Here is a 21,241-nt window from a genome sequence, read left to right on the forward strand (position 1 = left end):
ATGAAGAATTTGTGAAGGTGATTCCGTGGCAGGTGCCTATGCTCAGAACATTTCTAAGTGTGTGCATCTGACAACCGCACGACAGAGAATGGCCCCGTCCTAGTTTGGCAGCAGCCCAGCTGGGCTCTGGAAGGGCTGTATGTAGGAAGGGGTGCGGGCATGTTCTGACCACTTCACTCCCCACCTTCCCCCACGGTCCCACACATGCACAGGCAAAGCAAGGCCTTCGACTAGAAAGTGACTTGTTGGGCTGTGTGGACAAGGGCCCCCACTGACCACAGGGGCCAGGGAGTGACCTCCCATGCTGGCCGAGGCTGCCTGGAAAAGTTGGGTGGGGTGGGGGACAGAGCTAGAGCTGGGCTTTCTCCTGATTCAGTTCAACCTCCTCCGAAATGCACTGAATGAGCTATCCAATCTGCTTTTCTCCTTGAGAGTGTATTTTAAAGGTTTTATTTCAGTAGCTCTGCAACCATTTACACAGCTGGAAACAAATTCCACAGACGCTCCTCAGCTTCAGACAAGGTCACCTCCCAATAAACCCTCCATGTGCTGGAAACATCCTAGGTGGAGACTGCGCTTCCCACACAGAACCCACGACCGAGCGGCGCTGGAAACATCCTGGGTGGAGACTGCACTTTCCACACAGAACCCACGACCGACCGGTGCAGCCTTACCTGCCTTAACCTGCCAGACACACGCCAGCCTACAGTCCGGCAAAACCCCCTGCACGCAGAGCCCCTCGGGACGTTCGGCCCCCTCCTGATCACGTGGCCCGCCGGGGCTGCGGTCACCGCCCCTCATCACAGGAGAGTACTGACCTCATATGGCCAGCTGGGGAACGGTCAAAACTCAAAGTAGTTTCTACCGAATGCACCCTGCTCACACACCACCGAAATCAGATTCCTAAATCGAGCCAGTGTACGTCGCACTCTGTCCACAGACTCACTCTCCTTCAATACCCGACGCTAAAGCTCAAGCCGTGAACGCTGCGACTGCTGGTCCTGTCCAGTAACTGCTGATAAAACCGGCCATGAAACCAAAGCAAACGCCCTTCTCTAGGCCGGCCCCCACTATCAGGTCCCTGTGGAACCAACAGCCAATGTGCTCACAGGTCAGGACGCATGTGCTGCTAGCTCCTGGCGGCACCAAGCCAGCACAGTCGGGGGTTGCCAGGAAGCGCCATGGGCCGAGCTCGTCCGGCCCCTCACTCTCCTGGCTCCGGAGGACGAAATGTGTCTCCCCATCCCTCCTCGGGGCCCTGGAGGGTGGTCCCCCATTCCCAGCTGACCCTTCTGGGAGACAGGAGCCTTGGCTCCACGCAAGTGGGGCCATGTCAAAGACCAGCCCGGTGGTGCGCGAGCTCACACAGCCCACCCGGCCCACACAGCCCCGGCTCTGTCCACCAGATTATAGGGGTTGGAGGGGTTGGGGGTGTAGGGGTTGGAGTGGGGTTGGGTGGATATTGGGGTGGGGGTTGAGTTGGGGGTTGGGGTGGGAGTTGGGCTGGGGGTTGGGTTGGTGGTGGGGTGAGGGTTGGATGGATTTGGGGTTGGGATGGATATTGGGGTTCGGATGGGGTGGGGTTGGGTGGATATTGGGGTTGGGGTTGGGATGGGGGTTGGGTAGATTTGGGGTTGGGATGGGGATGGGGGTGCACATAGGCTTTGCAATGCTTTACCAAGTCCCAGTCTATGCTGCGGAAGAACGCGTGGGACTTGATGTCAGAAAATCCAGTCTGTGGCCGGCAGCCGAGCCTCTCTTTGGGGTCCTGGAGGTCAGAGTTCAAACAAGGACAAGTCAGCCCCATCCCGGAAGCCCCATGACCCCCTCTCCTTGGTGGCCACTCCCAGTGCTGACAAGCCCTCCCCCGATGCTCTGACCCAGCTGGTGGAAATCAGATGTTTCCTTTACTGAAAGTTCCTTCCCCTACGTTAAGCTCCGTTCCATCTTCCTTGGGCACACATTCTCATTTTGTTAGGTGTGAGTAAAAACGGACGATTCACAGAATACAGAGCTCAAATACTGAAGCGGAAAATCAACCCACACACCCGATGCACAGCAGCCGACATGAAAAAATGGCCAACAGCCGTGCCTGGCCCTCTGCCCACCAACACCGAGGCCACAAACGAGATTTTGTCAGCATGGCCAGAAACGTACCTTATTTAAAAATCCTTTTAAAACATGGGAGGCTTTGACGGACAGGAACCGGGGGATTCGGATGGGCTTCTCCAGGATCACTGCAAGGGCGGAGCCTGGTGAGGACTTGCCTGTGTCGTGTGCGATTTGCCCAGTGCCGCCCAGACTCTGACTCTGAGCAAGAGCTTCGGGAGCTCAGCCTTGGGGCCCCGGAGCCCCTCCCTTCCTACAGCCCAGCAATATCTATAACCGGGAGTCCCGCCGGGTCCTCCCTGGGCCTCCCGGTTACATGCGCTGGCACGTGCCGTAGGATCGGACGTGAACCAGCAGCTCCCCTTCCTCAGCCCCAAGATCGCAGGTACATGGGCGCCTCTGCAGGCTGGCCACCAGAGGGCACCGCGGAGACAGCCGTGTTCCCAGATCCCCACAGCACTGACTTCCAGACCAGGAGCAGGTCCCGGGGCCTCCAGGTGGGAAGGAGCCCATGATGGTGGCTGTGGGTTTTGGGGGTGGGGGCTGTGCTTTCAGCTCGGTACAGCCTCGGTCAAGGACATGCTGGGGCTCCAGCATGTGCTGCTGGCCAGGGCAGGAGGGAGTTGGAGCTGAATGGGGACAGGTTCTCGTTCCTGCTGACCCACAGGTGTGGTAACCCCACCCCACGGCCCGGGGAGTGGCATGTGACACAGGGTCCGGCCAGGAGGAATGGTTCCCGGTACGCTTTGCATGGCACTGCCGCTCCAGGCCCCCGCGGGACCCCTCCACCTGCACCTTTGAAAAGGAAGACAGTCGTGCAGGTGAGGGGTACGAACGCACAGCGGGGCACGCACCTTGGAAAAGGTAGTCCTCTGTGTTCATGTCTGGGTTGTCGGTGATGATGTCGAACGGGGAACGCCCGGCCATCATCTCAAACATGAGGACTCCCAGCGCCCACCAGTCCACGCTGAACCCTGGGGGAGAGCACACAGCCATCACCCAGTGGGGCCACATGGGCCGGCAGCAGGACGAACCTGGCTGGCGTTGGTTTTCATGCCCAGTTGACAGGAGTGTGAGCCAGGCTTGAGCAGGCGGCACACAGGCCTCTGTGACTTCCACTTCCCAAACAGAACCAGCACCTCCGCCTGGCAGCTCGGCCTCCCTGCCACCGTCCCTGACACTACGGAGGTCTCCCAGGCTGCCTCTGGGCTGTCGGTCCTGCCAGGGCACCTGTGACCACACCGGCACGAGGCACTGGTGGAACCTGCGGACGACCCTCCTCTCTCGTTTCTGCTTCTACAGAACTAAGCTTGAAGAAGCCCTTTCGCTGCAGTAACGGAAATACTCTCCTGTGTTTTCTTCTACAGCCATTTTGTTTTTTAAAAAGGTTCAAGTAGTCAACCTGTTGGGAATGTGTTCCAGCGAATGAGGGGTGGGAGACCCTGACCGGTTTTGCCCAAGAACGGCAGCTGTCCCTGCGTCCCCGGAAGTCCCCCTGCTCCCTGATGAGGTGAGACGCTGCCGCTGTCCCACACGGAATCCCCATCCCAAGCTGGGTTCTAGGCTATATTCCAGTCCTCCAATCTGCTGTCTGTCCTTCTCTGGCTACTGAGACTTCCATTGTGGCCTCTGGGGAGCCCAGTTATCCCAGCGGCGAGTGACCTGCCCGCCCTGCCTGCCCCACACCCATTCTGATGGCAAAAAAAATGTGTAAAAATGTCTGAAGGCACACCATGCATGCCTCATTGAAAACACCAGGATGCAGAAGTGGGTGGAGTGTGTACAAACACAGTATGCATGTGCACACAACACATATGGACGCCCAACACACGAACACTCAGCACAATGGCACACACGCACACAGGGCTGCACACGCGTGCCCACGTCCCCGTTTCACACACGCACACAGGGCTGCACACGCGTGCCCACGTCCCCGTTTCACACACGCACACAGGGCTGCACACGCGTGCCCACGTCCCCGTTTCACACACGCACACAGGGCTGCACACGCGTGCCCACGTCCCCGTTTCACACACGCACAGGGCTGCACACGCGTGCCCATGTCCCCGTTTCACACACGCACACAGGGCTGCACACACGTGCCCATGTCCCCGTTTCACGCCCAGAGAGGGGAGAGGAGCAGAAACACTCTGGTGTGCACGGCGTCCTCAGCCGCAGGGCCTGTGGGGTCCTGTCCACACGCTCCTGCACCCCCTGGGGCTCCCCAGACAACAGCTTCTCCCCCAGCCACTCGTGCAGCACGGGGACTCAGGTGCCGCACCCTGTCCCGCCCCTGCTTTCTGTGTCTTTCCCCTCCCTGTGCCCCTGGGGCTCCCTGGCAGGAGGAATCCTGTGCAGTGCCCTCCCCAAGGGGCTGCTCAAGTGGACATGGGAGGTTTTCCAGAATTCAAATAAGGGGCTGAGGCCAGATGATGACATCCGGCTGGGAAAGACAGTGTGTGGCTTTTGGGTGTAAGATGGTCAAGGACACCTCTCCCTGGCTGCTGGGCCAGGCCCGAAGCCATCTCTGGCCCTGTGTGCTCCGAGAGGGGCCAGGGCAGCGGCACTCACCGTACTCCTCTCCCCGCAGGATTTCGGGGGCGATGTAATTCGGGGTTCCGCAGAAAGTGCTCGTTGTGTCACCAGGGCCCAGGCCTTCCTGTGGGGGCAAAGTTACTGGGAGAGGGTTCTTGTAGACACTACCCCGCGGGACAGGCGCCCCGAGACGCACATGCGGGATGGTCGGGACAGGCGCCCCGAGACGCACATGCGGGATGGTCGGGGGAGGCGGCCCGAGGCGCACATGCGGGATGGTCGGGACAGGCGCCCCGAGACGCACATGCGGGATGGTCGGGACAGGTGCCCCGAGACGCACATGCGGGATGGTCGGGGGAGGCGGCCCGAGACGCACATGCGGGATGGTCGGGACAGGCGCCCCGAGACGCACATGCGGGATGGTCGGGACAGGCGCCCCGAGACGCACATGCGGGATGGTCGGGGGAGGCGCCCCGAGACGCACATGCCGGATGGTCGGGGGAGGCGGCCCGAGGCGCGCATGCGGGATGGTCGGGGGAGGCGGCCCGAGGCGCGCATGCGGGATGGTCGGGGGAGGCGGCCCGAGGCGCGCATGCGGGATGGTCGGGGGAGGCGGCCCGAGGCGCGCACCTTGCACATGCCGTAGTCTGTGAGCTTGATGTGCCCGTCCGCATCCAGGAGGACGTTGTCCAGCTTCAGGTCCCTGTAGATGATCCCCCTCTCGTGCAGGAAGTTGAGGGCGATGCAGATCTCGGCCGCGTAGAACCTGGGGGTGGGGATGCCGTCATGGGGGCAGTGCCTGTGCCAGAGGCTGCGCCAACAGCTCCAGCCTGGGGGCCACACACTCCCGTTTGCCCCACCACGGGCCCGGCATCCTCTCAATGACCAGGCCCAGGATTTGAAAGTGCAGTGCACAGGGCCAGGGAGGGAAATGCCAATGAAAGCTCCAGGACACCACCCCATGCGCCTTAGGATGGCCTGCTGTCAAAGACACAGAGAACGATGTGGCAGCCTCCACAAGGGGAGGAGCGGGCAAATAACACGACGGCTTCCATGCGGGAAAGACCGGAGCCATGGCACATTGTGGTAGGAGTGCAGAACAGCGCCGCTGCTGCGGAAGACAGTCCGGCAGGTCCTCGAAAATTAAACACGGTGCCAGGCTTGGTGGCTCACGCCTGTAATCCCAGCACTTCGGGAGGTCGAGGCAGGCAGATCACCTGAGGTCAGGAATTCAAGACCAGCCTGGGCAACATGGCGAAACTCCGTCTCTACTAAAAATACAAAAAAATTAGCCGGGTATGGTGGCGCACACCTGTAGTCCCAGCTACTCTGGGGGCTGAGGCAGGAGAATCACTTGAACCTGGGAGGCAGAGGCTGCAGTGAGCTGAGATCCCACCACTGCATTCCAGCCTGGGTGACAGAGCGAGACTCCATAAAAAAAAAAAAAAAAAAAAATTAAATATGACTTTTTTTTTTTTTTGAGACAGAGTTTCGCTCTGTCGCCCAGGCTGGAGTGCAGCGGCGCGATCTCAGCTCACTGTAAGCTCTGCCCACAGGTTCACGCCATTCTCCTGCCTCAGCCTCCCGAGTAGCTGGGACTACAGGCGCCCACCACCACACCTGGATAATTTTTTGTATTTTTAGTAGAGACAGGGTTTCACTGTGTTATTTCACCGTGTTAGCCAGGATGGTCTCGATCTCCTGACCTCGTGATCCGCCCGCCTTGGCCTCTCAAAGTGCTGGGATTACAGGTGTGAGCCACCACGCCCGGCCTAAATATGGAATTCTTATGTGGTTAGCAATTCAGTTTCTGGGTGTATACCCCAAAGAACCGGAAGCAGGGTGTTCAAGAGATTACTTCACACCCGTGTTCACAGCAGCACTGTTCACCATGGCCAACATGTGGATGCCACTCAAGTGCCCCCCGAGGGATGGACGGATAAGCAAAGTGTGGCCCCTCCATCCAACGGGGCATTATCCAGCCTGAAAAAGGAAGGCAATTCTGAGACAGGCCACAGCACGGATGAACCTTGAGGACGCTATGCTCAGGAAAATGAGCCACTGAAGGACCAACACTGTGATTCCACTCCGATGAGGTCCCTAGAGTCCTCGAATCAGAGGGACAGAAAGTGGGACGTACCCGTCTGGGGTGAGGATGTGAGGCTGGGGCGGGGGACAGGGAGGGAGTGTCTGATGGGCCAAGCTTCAGCAGGGAAGAGGGGCGTGCTCTGGAGATGAGACGGGGGCCAGCAGTGGCTGCAAAGCATGGGGTGCATTCAACGCCACTGAACTCCATGCCCCAAAATGCTACCTTTTATGTTGTGTGTATCTTGCCACAGTTTTTAAAAACAGCGTTGTGGGAAGTGTACTGTTCTAGATTTATTGCCTACTGTCCCATTGCCAGAAACAATCTAAGGGGACTCACAAAACTGCATGGAACGTTCTTAAGTAAGGAAATGAGGAAAAGGAGAAACTACAGAAGACAGGAAAGGTCCAGGGAGCTGAAATAAGCCCCCAGACGGTCCTGGAGGTCCCGCGGCTGCCGGGGGAGGCTCCTGAACCATGCTGGAGGCCCCGCGGCTGCCAGGGGAGGCCCAAAGATATCAGAGATGAAAGGGAAGGGCAGGAAGGAGTCTCTCAGGTCACTCTAGAAACAGACCACTCTCGTTCTGCTCCTAACGCTGAGGAAATGCTGGCCATGCTGTGCCACTAACAGGGTGAAGAGCAGAACCAGGGCAGAGCCATCATGAAGACAGCACAATCCCAGGAGACTCTCACTTCTCTCGGACGAGGCATGGTGCTGCTTCAGGGGTGGGGCCCGGGGGACTGGTCTGAGGCACCATAACTCAGGAGACCTCCCAAATGTTGTGACTCCGGAGCAAATATGGAATATGTCACAATGCAGGGGACGTCACACTGTGGGGGACATGATGCCCTCTGCCATCCTACCTGGACTTCCCTCCCTTGAGCTCCCTGCTGACCCCTGGAGAAGTCCCCGGCCCCCTCGATGTGCACCCTGCCCCCCGCCCCCGTCATACCCCCTCTGTGCACACCCACCCAGCCCCCCAACACCGCACGCACCCACCCGTCCCCAACTCCGGGCGCACCCACCCGGCCCCCCCTCCGCGTGCATCCACCCGGCCCCCTCCACGCGCACCCACCTGGCGTGCTCCTCAGGGAGCTTCCTCTGCCTCTGCATGTGGAACATCAGGTCCCCGCCGTTGACGTACTCAATGACCAGGAACAGCCTGCAGGGAGAGAGGCGCCGGAGGCTGCAGTCACCTCGGCAGACGACGGCCTCCTTAGACAGAAGCCCCACAGAAGCGGCCTTCGTGGGCCCGAACCCTCCCGCAGGTTCAGTCTTGCAAAGAGCAAAGAGCAAAGAGCAGCAGGAGCACCCTGGCAGCAGAGAGGGGCTGGTGGGGACGGGCTGCGGGGCCGCTCGTGAAGGGTGCAGGTGAGGGAGTCATGCAGGGGCCTCGCCGGCCTTCGCTCTTGGCCACTGTGTGTGGACTTGGGAAGTGTGGGTGGGCCCCGGAATGAAGGAGGTGGCCTGTCACCAGGTGGGAGTGGAGGTGGCTTGGACCAGGGCTGGGGGCTGGGACAGGATCTGCTGGGGGCTGGAGCGAGGCAGTTTCTTGCATGGGGACAGCACCGCAGGTCACGGGTGGGGTGGCCTCAAGGCCTGATTTCATTGCTGCGAGGCTGAGGAGTCCACCGGCCCTCCAAGGGAACAAGCTGGGGTCAGGGAGAGGCCAGGTGGGAAGTGGCATCCCGGTTTCGCAGACATGATCGTATGATTTGAAAAGATCCGCAGATGTCATCAGGACCACGCAGGCCCTTCCCGTCTCAGGGACTGGGCCACATGGTTTCTCTTCCTAATAAGATCTTTTCCTACATTTCATGAGACTCAATTTTCAAAATTAAATTCTCATACAATCTCCCAGAAATACCCTGTGGCGGGTTTTTTTAGGTCAGCGGCTCCTCTGGCACCTGAATTGTTTATTTGCTTCCGACTGGTGGCTGCTCCTGGCTGCCCCTCGTGGAGCGGGGAGTGAAGGAGGGAAGCGTGTGGTGACTCTGCCCGTTTCCTTCGATCCCACGCAAGCTCCCACACCACCGCCACTGTTATGCCTCAAGGCACCTGTCCCTGCTCCTGCCCTCCACGAGCTCCCAGAATTAAGCCAGAGAGGACAGAGGCCAGTTTACACAGGGCAGGTGAACTGGCTGCAAATCATCTGTGAAGTTTCTGATTGGAAACAAACTCCTAAAAATCGAAAGAGCCCTGGGCCCCAAGTGAGGAGCTGGAGAGACGTCCACATGGCCAATCGGGCACCCTGAAGAATAAGCCGTGCCTTTGGGGAGCGGCTGGGGAAGGCTGGTTCCTTGGCTTTTGTTGTCTCCCCTGCCTCCAACGGATGTGCCTGGAAATTCTCTGGTAACCTGGCCCTTGTCCTTGGGGACTCGCTGGTCCACTGCTCCCTGTTTTGTAAATAAAGTTTTATTGGAACGAGGCTATGCTCACTGGTGCATCTATTTTCTATGTCTGCTTTCCAGCCACCGTGGCAGAGGGAGTTGCTAACAGAGACCCTGTGGCCGCAAAGCCAAAAATGTCTACTCTCGGGCCCTTCAAGAAAAAGTTTGCCAATCCCCGGTATAAACAAAATAGCAATGACAGAAAGAGCAGCTCTGAGGGTGCCCTCGATGTGCAGGAACGTCCTCAGTGCACCCGTGGAGGGACTCGTTCAGTAACGTCAACCCCACGGAACGAAGCTCCATGAAGGCCTCCAACCCCTGGAGGACACCCACGACCTAAGAGTCGGTCAGAAAACGTTAAGAAAGAATTTATTCAAAACCCTTAGAGTGCCTGGGCGCGGTGGCTCACGCCTGTAATCCCAGCATTCTGGGAGGCCAAGGCAAGCAGATCACCTGAGGTCAGGAGTTCGAGACCATCCTGGCCAACATGGTGAAACCTCATCTCTACTAAAGATACAAAAATTACCCAGGGCTGGTGGTGTGCACCTGTAATCTCAGCTACTCGGGAGGCTGAGGGCAGGAGAATCGCCCGAACCCAGGAGGCACAGGCTGCAGTGAGCTGAGATTGTGCCACTGCACTCCAGCCTGGGCGACAGAGGAAGACTCCGTCTCAAAGAATAAAATAAAAATACAAAAAACCACAAAAACCCTTAGGGTGACTTCACCGCACATTTTTTGCCACCAGCAGTTACACGCCCCAATGGGTGCTGGTCCCTTCCACCTGTCCCCCCGAGACGAGCCACGTTCACCCCAACAGTGCTGCTGCGGCGCCTGGGAAGGGCCTCCACGGCCTCTGTGGGTTCATCCTAATTTTAAGCTATCACGGCCCACAGGACGGGGACAAAGCCAATGCCATTTCCAGAGAAAATAAAGAAATACATGAATTCTAGAGAAAAGCATCAATACAATGCCTCAGGAGGCTGAGAGAATTTGGGGGACATTTAAACACTTAGAGAGGTAGAGGCGGAGGCCGCTTCCCCTTCCTCTCCAGAGAAAAGCCAATCACGGGAACTATGCTGAAAGCCAGTTCTCTCTGCCCAAGGCCTAGGACCCAGGCGGCTTGCTGAGGAAGGAATGTATTTAATTTGCAACTGCTCAAGCTGCAATGACGGTGGGTTTTTTTGTCTGAAGAAAAACCTTAATGCTACTTTTGACATTTCTTCAGAGCAAAAACCCACCAGGACAATCTGGTGTCAATTCACTCTAAGGCGACTCTGCGTGACACAAGCTGAGCCGGCTGCTGACAAGATGCCTGGGACCATGGCTGAGCATGCTCCGAGCCCACTCCTCTCCTCACGCTGGTGGTGTGCACCTGTAATCCACATGGGCTCGGCCCACTTGGGTGCCCCACAGGCGCTGTCCTGCGTAGAGGCTCTCAGGCAGGGGCGCAAGGCCAGGCCAGGGGCGTGTGTGACTTCACCCGTAGCCCCTCAGTGACACGCACAGTCCTGACCCCAAGGGATGCTGGGAAGCACAGCCTGGGGGTGGGGGTGGGGGGCTGAAGGTGCCCCTCCATGTCCTGGTAGCCACACTCGCCATGTCGTGGCCTGGGGGGGGCTGAGGCTGCCCCTCCGTGTCCTGGTAGCCACACTCGCCATGTCGTGGCCTGGGGGGGGGTGCTGAGGCTGCCCCTCCGTGTCCTGGTAGCCACACTCGCCATGTTGTGGCCTGGAGGCGCTGGGGATGCCCCTCCCTGCTCCCTGTCCTGGCATTAACGCTCCTCCCATGTTTGCAAGGGGAGAGGAGCAAGCAGAGCCCAGATGGGAGGCGGGAGGCGGGAGTCATGAGACACGTGCCCTCGGGGCTGTTTTTCTGAGACAAGATCTCACTCTGTCACTCAGGCTGGAGTGCAGTGGTGTGATCATGGCTCACTGCAGCCTCGACCTCCCAGGCTCAGGCAATCCTCCGGCTTCAGCCTCCCGAGGAGCTGGGACTGCACGCTCGCACCACCACCGCCAGCTAATTTTTAAATTTTTTGTAGAGAAAGGGTCTCGAGATATTTCCCAGGCTGGTCTTGAACCCCTGGCCTCAAGTGATCCTCCAGCCTCAGCCTCCCAAAGGGCTGGGATTACAGGTGTGAGCCACTGCACATGCCTGTCCACGATACTTAATCAAATACACAAACGTGAAGAACGCCAGCAAAAATGGATTCATCAACAACCAAAGACAAAGTGCAGCTCTCAGGAACCAGGCGAGACGCAGACCGCAGCCGGATCCAGTCCCTGACCCTGCCCTGGAACCGGCACCATCCAACAGACATGGGAAATGGAGGGACAGTGGCCGCAGGGGGATGCTGGAAGCTCACGAAACCTCCTAGGGGGCGGCCGGGGGCTGAGGGAAGCTCCCCAGGAGACGGCCGGGGGCTGTGGGAAGCTCACAAAACCTCCTAGGAGGTGGGCCCTGTCCTTGGTGCCGCCCCCTCCTCGCCACTCCCCCCACCCCTTCCAGGAATGCAAGGTGCCCGGCTCAGAGGGAGGAACCACAGCCCTCTCCTGGAGGCACAGGAGACGCTGCCCTGAGAGTCCAGAAGTAACCAGATGGGTGCGGGCGGGCCACCACCATGTGTGTACAGAAAGTTCTGGTGGAACACGGCCACACGCGTCCCTTCACGCAGTGTCTAAGGCTGCTTCTGTTTTAGAATGCATAGTTGCCACAGAGGCCACACGGCCCACAAAGGTGGAAATATTTACTGCCTGACCCTTTAAGACAACCTTTGCTGACCGCTGGTGCGGCCCTCAGTAAGTGTCAGTCTCCAAGTCCCTCTGTGTTAATGCACTTGACCCCATCACCAGGAAGTAAGTTCAGCCCTCGCCATTTTACAGATGGGGAAGCCGAGGCACAGACAGGTTAGGGGACGTTCTCCGGCTCACACAGCTCCTGGCTTGTCAGACCCAACATCAGATGACTCGGGCGGGCCCAGAACCCTCACTTGGAAACCCCACTTTCAGGTCCTGTCCCCACCTCACAGCGGACATCACAGTGGTGACAGCACCGTCATTACAGGGCATGCTGGAAAATCAGATGCCTGACTCGGAGAGCAGGACGGACATTAAAGCTCTGAGGAAGACACCAGCAGATGAGGAAAGGCGGTAAAGCTCAATCCACAGAAGGATTTTACTTCGTCCAAAGAAATCTACTGGTGGGGATGCTGGCAGGCCTCGGATTTCTCCATCAAAGATAAAAGGCCAGAAAGTGCCCGGGAAATGCACTCGAGCACTGGAGGGCAGTGTGTCCCAGCGACAATGGGGCTCACGTGCAAAGGCAAACACGGGTGTCCTCAACATGAAAGGACGCATGGGAGGCAGCCCCTCACCTTCCTGGAGCCAGGAGACACGGCCTGGGGTGAAGTTGAGCAGAGGAGAAGGCAAGGCAGGGTGCAGCCGTGGGACTGGGTGAGAACACTCAGCCTCGTCAGGGTAAAGCTCACAACATCACGAAAGCCAGGGCGGAGCGAGGCAGCTGCCCTCCACGACACCCAAGGCCCGGCAATTGCACAGGGATCCCGCCAAGAGATAATAATGCAATTTAGAATGTTCCTGGGAATTGAAAAATTAGGAAAATTTAAAAATCCAATGAAGCTTGCACAAGAAAGGGAAGCTAGAGATCAGACACCAGAGTGTGCAGGGAACGCTCATGGTTTTAGGCTGCCTCGGCATCCATTCTGGATCTAAGCTGGACTTTCTCCCACCAGAAGCAGGGCTGTCGCCCTGACAGTTTCCAGTTCCACATCCCCCATTCCTCAAGCTGGCCCACCCAGACACCCACCCTATGCAACTGCCCCCTGGTGACTTCCCTGCAGCCCCACTGATACCACACCCAACATGGACTGTGCAGCCACACTGCAGAGTCCCCCGACAGTCACAGTGTGGCCCCATGGAGCTCAGGCCTGCTTGCTTTAAGTCCAGTTAAAACTTCCCATGGGAAACCTGTGTGCAGAACACCCTGGACCCAATAAAGGGTTGGCCCAGGGGTCCCTGTCTCTCTTTACGCTCCCTGGCCTCCCAGCAGGTTGTGTACCCCCAAGGCCTGTGGGTGACAAAAGGTGTGTTTCCATCCTGTGTCTCCCTTGATCACTGGAGCAGTAGCTCTGTGTCCTGAAGATTCTAAACTAAAACAATATGAATATCAACAAAAAAAAATCCTAAATAAAATATCAGCAAATTGAATTCAGAAGCACATTAACAGAGTAGCACACTAAGACAGGGCACGGTTTTCCCCAGGAATCTAAGGATGGTTCAATACGAGCAGCTACATTACGATGACACCATTCATTCCAGGAGGCCCTAAGGAGTAAAAATCGTAACAATGATCTCCACAAATGGCAAGGAGGCCCCTGCACAACTTGCAGTGTTCTTCTTTTTTTTTTGAGATGGAGTCTCGCTCTCTCGCCCAGGTTGGAGTGCAGTGGTGCAATCTCCGTTCACTGCAAGCTCCGCCTCCCGGGTTCACGCCATTCTCCTGCCTCAGCCTCCCAAGTAGCTGAGACTACAGGCACCCGCCACCACGCCTGGCTAATTTTTTTTTTTGTATTTTTAGTAGAGACGGGGTTTCACTGTGTTAGCGAGGATGGTCTTGATCTCCTGACCTCGTGATCTACCCGCCTCGGCCTCCCAGAGTGCTGGGATTACAGGCGTGAGCCACTGCACCCGGCCTCAGTGTTTTTTCTTGATAGCAGAATAGAAATGGGTGGAAAGTCCCTTAATAGGACAAGTCACACCTCTGCATGCAGTTATCGGTCATCTTCTCTCAGCTTCACGCTGCTGCTCAGCCTTTCTAGAACCTTCTCCCAGTGGCTGGGGGCTGAGAGGCTGTATGTATCATTGCCAGGGCCTTTGCCAGCAGAAGGTGTCCTCAGAGACCAGATGATGGGCCCAGGAACTGGGAGGGTCCGTTCCCGTCTCCAACAGCTCAGGCAGGGACAGCTCCTCTGTGGGCTCCAGAACCCAGTTCCACAGCTGCAGGCAGAGCCCCTGTCTCTCCTCTCCCCTGTGGCCCTCCCAACACCCTTTGCACATGCCAGGGCAAATGCTGCCTGCCCGAGATTGGTAAATGCTTCCGTTCTGCCTTGAGGATGGCACTGCGCTTCCGGTGCAAAGTGTTCCAGCTGGGGTCAGGAATAGGACAGGGCCGTCCGGTGTCAACGTCACCCCAGTGAGGCAGGTGCTGGCCACTGTCACCAGAGAGGAAGATGAACAGAGACGGCACGACCTGGGTGCAGCGGCTGAGGTGGGTGATGCTGCCCCACCTGCAGATGCTAACCCTGTGCATCCAAAGCCCCAGAAAACCACCTGAAAGTTACTACAAGGAAGAGAACTCAGAAGCCATGAAAGTTACTACAAGGAAGAGAACTCAGAAGCCATGGGGCCCACAGTTACCACGCAGAGACCAAGCTGCCTGCTGCTGGATGCTCTGAGAGAAGAAAAAATACCTCGTTTATAACAGAAACGAGATGAAACACTCAAGACAAAATTAAACAAGGAAGTGGCCAGGCACCGTGGCTCACGCCTGAAATGCCAGCACTCTGGGAAGCTGAGGTGGGAGAATCGTTTGAGCCCAGGAGTTTGAGACCGGATTGGGCAACATAGCAAGACCCCCATCTGTAAAAATAATAATAATAATTAGACAAGGAAGTGAAGAAAACCACATGAAGACTTCAAGAGTCTCCTGAAAGAGGATGTGAGTGAATGAAAAGGTAAACCGGGTTCCTGAATGGGAAGATCCAACACTTAGAAGGATGTCAATTTCGCCCCAGGTAATGTGTGAACTTAACAAATCCCAATGAAAATGCCAGTTTCGGGCCAGGCCCAGTGGCTTACACCTGTAATCCCAGCACTTTGGGAGGCCCAGGCAGGTGGATCACTTGAGGTTGGGAGTTTGAGACCAGCCTGGCCAACAGGGTGAAACCCCGTCTCTACTGAAAATACAAAGATTAGCTGGGTGTGGTGGCAGGGGCCTGTATTCCCAGCTACTCGGGGGGTTGAGGCATGAGAATTCCTTGAACCCAGGGGGCGGAGGTTGCAGTGAGCCAAGATTGCGCCACTGCACTCCGGCCTGGGTGACAGAGCAAGACCCCTTCTCAAAGAAAAGAAAAGAAAAGAAAATCCCAGTTTCTTTTTCTTTCTGGAGGCAGACGGGTTGATTATAAAGTCCACATGGAAAAATAAACAAGAGAAAAGGAAAAACGAGGCAAAACTGTCCGGATGGTGATGCTGGTTAGTCAAGGGTCTTTGGAGTGCGGACGAAGGTTCTTTCCTGCACGTTAAAATGGGATACAAGTTTATAAAGAGGCTCTTGTTTTATGTGGTCTCTGTCGTTATCTAGTAGTTAAGCAGCAAAGGCACAATTTCAGGACCGGTCCTGAAAGTTCCTTCAACTAAGGAGACCCCAGGTGGCTCCAGGGCTGCCACCCCTATCCCTGCTCATCCTGGGAACCATGCAGGGCGCAGTGGCATGGGACGTTCGGGTCTGGATGGAGAAGGGGAGATGCCATGACCTCATCTCTGCTCACTACTAGCAAAATCATCTCCAAGCCTGCAGTGGAGGTCCCCCGGTCCTAACGTGACCCCGAATGGCAATGACACCTGCCCCCTGACCTGTTCTAAGAGCAGCCGGTGCCTCCCGATTAGAACTACAGACAACGCATCCCTTTCTCCCGTGTTCTGCACAGTCCCGTGTGGCCTGTGACACCACATCAGGAAACAGCAGGGCCCCCTGTACGCTGCAGGTGTGTCCCAAAGCCCATGTCCTGGGGGTCCCCGAGGGCCCCTCACTGCCCAGGGCTCTGGGAGGATGCATGCGCAGCTGTCCACAGTGTTCCCGAAGAGTGCAGGACGCCCTCGCAATGCAAAAGGCAAACCAAGCCCCTGGCTCCTGCCAGGCCCCTGATGCTGGGAAGAGCCCCTTCTCCCGTGCACAGCCTCGTGGGGGCCACAGGCCCAAGCGTCCTGCTCCGGAAGTGCTAGGGTTTAGGGTGGCACTTTTACCATTTTAGGCAACCCCGATGAAAAGTGAGCAAATCAGGGGGCCGCTGAGCCGTCACCGTGTGTCGGCAGAACAAAGGCTGAGGCGGCTGCGCCCACGCTGGGCCCTACGGGTGTCAGTCAGGATCTCTCCTCTGTTCTGAGCTCCCATGACTCCAGCACACGGATGGGTTTTGAAAGGGAGGTGACTCATGTTCCCCAAGAAGAGGCACCTGCCCTTCCCAAGGTCGCGGCCGAGGCTGTCCTTGCCGTGGCACCCACTGAGCCCTTCCCTCTACTGCCTCCACCCCGACGGCGGCGCCTCCTCCTGCAGCCCTGAGGAGGCAGCACCCCAGGGTCAGACCCCGTCACACCCTCACCTCTTTCTCACACACCCACAACCACAACCACCCCCGGCGGGGCGGGGCGTCTCCATCCCAGGCCACAGCACCCCCGAGTCCTCCACGTCCAGGCTGGCTCCGCTCTGTGCCTGTCTGGCCAGCACTGCCCTGACTTCTGCGAACCGGGGTGACTCCCCCACATGGGGACAGGCCCCTCCTCCCCACCCCCTAAGGCTTCCCTCCAGGCCATGACAGGCCCAGCAGGTCCCTCTGGCTTCTGCGGCCCAGATCCTACTCCTCACACGAGTGCCTGCCCAACACCAGCACTGCACTGAGAATCCCTGGGGCCTCCGCATCCCGGGGCCTCTTGGCCAAGTCCAGCTTCGAAAGCCCCTGGCACCTTCAGGCCTGGTTCTCTTCTGTCCCTGACACACACCATTGCCCTCGTCCTTCCCACAGGCCTGTCCCCCATGAGCCCCTCCTACGTGACCCAACCCTTGCCTGCCCCCCTCTCCACGGAGTCCCACTCTGCTCCCTGCGGACCCTCCCCAGGTGCCACGCCTCCTGACGCTGGACCAGTTCCAGGGACGTCACTCTCTGCTGTTAGTAAAGCTGTCTCCCTCTCCAGAGCTTCGGGCAGGTTTCAAAGCATAACTGATACACACACACACACACACACACACACACACACTGCTGGGCGAAGTGCTTTTCACGTCTAGAAGTCACTTTGACCAAGAACTTACTCAAGTGTCTCAGTCAGTGCACGGCCTGAGAAGCGCTTCCACAGATAAGCAAGGGTGTGTGTTTGTTCTTTTTAAAGAAACATTGAGTGTGAATGAATGTAAAATAATCAACCGTGGCAAACAGTAAGAGGTTTTATTTTAGAACAGCGAGTGAATGGGCGTATTTTAAGGGTAGTTTGCTCACCTACCATCTGAGATCACCGTGCCTTAGTGAGAAAGTGTCCTCCGACTCCAGTTGAATGGGGCAGGGGACGCTGAAAGTAGTCATTTCAGCTAAATCTCTAGTTACCCGGTTTTCCTGAAATAGCTTAAACTGAAGCGATTTCTCGTTTTGGAGACTTTATGGCTCATTTCAATTTTGGCTGCTGTCTGGAAAAGGTGGGCTGTCTGTGTAGATATGGGGTATGGTTTGTCCATAAAGCAGGTGTTTATTGTGTCTTAAAAATGCGAATGAATTGTTTCTCTCCATCTGGACACACGAGGTGAGACTAATGTTGAACTGTAACATTCAGGAATTCCCTGTAGCCGCCCAGTGGACACGAACATGGCCGGCCAGAAGAGGCAAGACCAGATTTGGGGTGGAAAGAAATCAATTCTGATTCTTCCCCACTCACAGACCCTTTATGGGAACCAAACTTGTGTGGAAACCTCTGCAGTTTCATCGGCCAGGTTTCCCCTGGATGTGGCCTGGGAGCTGTGAGGCCGCCCAGAGCGAAGGAGTGTCCTGTTCTGCGTGTTATTCACCTGGCCCTCAGCAAGGGGCCCACGCAAAACCTCAGCTGGATGTTCCAGCAGAACCAACGCACAAAGACAAAGTCCCCATAAAGCCTGCAGTCACCTCCAGTGACCAGGGAGCAGAGGCGGCACAGCCAAGCACACCCACCTGGGCCAGGCCAGACTTTTCCGCCACCCAGACGCGTGGCCGCCTTGCCGATGTTGGCTTTGCTTCACGTGGGTGTCTGGTGCTGTGTGGTCAGTAAGGATTTGCGGGCAGTTTTCACAGCCCCCCAGCTATTGGACTAAGGCAGCTGCCGGTCCTCCCCCCAACCCGGAGCTCACCCCGTTTCTACTAAAAATACAAAAAATTAGCCAGGTGTAGTGGCAGGCGCCTGTAGTCCCAGCTACTCAGGAGGCTGAGGCAGGAGAATGGCGTGAACCAGGGAGGTGGAAGTTGCAGTGAGCCGAGATCGTGCCACTGCACTCCAGCCTGGGTGACAGAGCAAGACTCCGTCTCAAAAAAAAAAAAGGCAAAAAAATCAGACATGCATAGGAATTATTCCCAACTGTGAATGCCGAATGCTCCCACGGGACAGTGATTGGTGCCACTGCGGGGATCCCACAGACACCCCACAGATGACAATTCTTTAAGTTCAGGTTTACGCATCTGGGAACTTGTGACTTGAGAGAAGAGTCCAAAGACACAAGTGCAGAAGGGGCTGAGCTTTGGGCCACTCGGGGGAAGTGAGGGTGGGATATCGGACCCCTTATACATCTACATCCCTACAAGTTCACATATGAAGACGAACCAAAGCAAAACAAAACCCTTCTTGGAACCTCACCATTTAGGAAGTGTGGGGGGCCGGGCTGCCTTCCCCTGGGCGTATTCCCAAATTGCAAGGGATGGCAGTCAGGGCGGAAAGAGGCCTGGAAAAGCGCGATGGGAATGCACAAAGGGAGGCATTGACTCGCTCCAGGAAGCAGGGGAGCAGAAGGAAAGGGGACAGAGCCGTCAGGCGCAGGCGGTGCGGGCGGGGGCGCCACGCTGAAGCACACGATGGGGCACTGGGGCCTGGTCACCACAAGCCTCGTCCACACGCACAGGAAGCTTGGAATTTACCCCAGAAGCAACTGGGGAGGAGGAATCAGAGGAGCTTTGAGGCAGGAAAAAGACTTCAGATCTGTGTTTCTCAAATATGGCTCAGGCCCAACATGGGGAAGCCAACACTGGAGAGCCCTGGGGTCAGGTGGGGGACCCTGAAACACACTTAGGAGGCGTAAGCAGCCAGAAAACAGGAACCCTTGACCAGGACGGCACCGCACGTAGAGCAGGTCGGGGAACGGCCAGGTCACGCCGGCTCTTCCGACAGACAGAGGTGGCTGCCAAGCACAGGCAAGAACAGGACCCTGCGGTCAGGAGAGCCAAGAGTGCAGCGGAGGAGCGCAAGTCGCCAGATGTACAGCTAAGAACCGAGCAGCAGAGGGTTGCACCCAGGGCCTAGGACCGCTGTGCTTAGGAAGCCTGGCCCGCAAAGCTGGCCCGGAGCTGGGGCTGGGAACGTGAACTGCAAACAGTTCCCTACACGGATATAACATGCTTCTGCATGACCGCCAGGCAGAGTGGTGGACACCTGTAATCCCAGCACTTTGGGAGGCTGAGGCAGGAGCCCAGGAGTTTGAGACCAGCCTGGGGCGACAGAGCAAGACCCTATCTTTATTTAAAAAAAAAAAAAAAAACAACTCTGGAGGCGGGGCTCAGTCACTCATGCCTGTAATCCCAACACTTTGGGAGGCTGCAGAGGGCAGATGGCTTGAGGTCAGGAGTTCGAGACCCGCCTGGCCAACAAAGAGTACTAAAAATACAAAAATTAGCCAGGTGTGGTGGCAGGTGCTTGTAATCCCAGCTACTCAGGAGGCTGAGGCAGGAGAATTGTTTAACCCAGGAGGTGGTGACTGCAGTGAGCCAAGATGTTGCCACTGCACTCCAGCCTGGGTAATAGAGCGAGACTCCATCTCAAAAACAAGAAAAGCACATTTAAAAAGAAAAGCTTTGGAATAAGAGCTGCTTGCTGTGCCCAAACTGTGTGTGCCTGAACAGGATGCCTTATGCTCGTGATGGTGAATTCAACGGTCACCTTGACTGGGCACGGGACGCCCTGGTAGCTGGCTGTACATGACTTCCGGGCATGCCTGTAGAGGGGGCTTCTGGAAGAGTAAGCAGACGGCCCTCCCTGAAGTAGACTGGCATCATCCAGGCCCCTGGGGGCGTGAAGAGAACAAGAAAGAGGAGGAAGGCTGCGTTTCCCTGACTACCGAGCTATCCACCTTCTGGCCCCCTTGCTCCTAGCTCTGAGGCCTTCAGACCCGGATTGGAATCGACCCCATCAGCTCCTGGCTCTCAGGCCTTCAAGCTGTGCCACTGGCTCTCCTGGGCCTCCAGCCTGCAGATGGCGGATTATAGGATTTCTTAGCCTCCATAATCCCATGAACCAGTATCTTATAATAAATCTCTTTACACACACACACACGTGCACACAACTGGTTCTGTTTCTCAGGAGAACCCTGACTAACGCAATGCTGAACACCTGCTCTCCACTGGGAGTCTGGAATTTTGGTTCGTGTGCAGCCTGCATGACCAGCCCTTGACAAAAACCATGAGTTGTCACAATTCATTGCTGGAGGAACTGGGAGAGGGCTCTTGGGAGCTTGTGACTGGTTTCTTCTGGAATTTTCCCCATGTGCCTTTTTCCTTGGCCAAGTCTCCTTTATCTCCCCAGTGCAGTACGCCAGCTGTGGCCCCCAGTGCGGCCATATGATTGATCCCAGGAGTCCTCCTAGCCAATCATCGAACCTGGGGATGGTCTTGAGGACTCAATGCAGAACATACTTAATAATTCTTCAGATAAACAAATCAGGTAGGTCAAAGTCAACTGGCCCCCAAAATTTTAAACAGGGCATACATTTAATATCCTAGATCATCAGCTTTCAAACGTATTCAAAGCCACAGAATTCCAATATATATAAAGCTTGAAGGTGAAGCTGTACATATTTTAATAAGCACAGAAATCCACCTCTTTTGCTTACTTTTGTAGCCCCAGCACCTGATCCAATGCCTGCACTCAGTGGGATACCTCCAGTAAGTATTTCGTAAATGGAATTAAATAACTTCAGATCATGAAATGTACTTAATATGACACCAACCAAGGAGAACAACAAAGAGAGTCTGCTGGCCTGAAAACACCCATACAGCAACTGGGAGAACCTTACAGGTGACAGTTGACACATCACACCAGACTTAGCT

General features: G+C 56.5%; 1 protein-coding gene across 13 annotated transcripts in view; it reads right to left on the reverse strand.

Moving 5' to 3' along the window:
* Positions 1-21,241, reverse strand: part of PRKCZ (protein kinase C zeta) — a 137,473-nt gene that overhangs the window by 9,987 nt on the left and 106,245 nt on the right. For all 13 annotated transcript variants that reach the window (XM_024355843.2, XM_024355847.3, XM_024355845.2 and 10 more), the window contains 6 exons: positions 7,806-7,892; positions 5,275-5,410; positions 4,681-4,768; positions 2,964-3,083; positions 2,158-2,237; positions 1,679-1,768 (listed from right to left, as the gene is read on the reverse strand). In XM_024355843.2, the coding sequence (XP_024211611.1) occupies positions 1,679-1,768; positions 2,158-2,237; positions 2,964-3,083; positions 4,681-4,768; positions 5,275-5,410; positions 7,806-7,892 (601 nt within the window). The remainder of the gene's footprint in view (positions 1-1,678; positions 1,769-2,157; positions 2,238-2,963; positions 3,084-4,680; positions 4,769-5,274; positions 5,411-7,805; positions 7,893-21,241) is intronic.

This window comes from Pan troglodytes, chromosome 1 (assembly GCF_028858775.2).
Source record: "Pan troglodytes isolate AG18354 chromosome 1, NHGRI_mPanTro3-v2.0_pri, whole genome shotgun sequence".
In the NCBI taxonomy this organism is placed as follows: Eukaryota; Metazoa; Chordata; class Mammalia; order Primates; family Hominidae; genus Pan; species Pan troglodytes.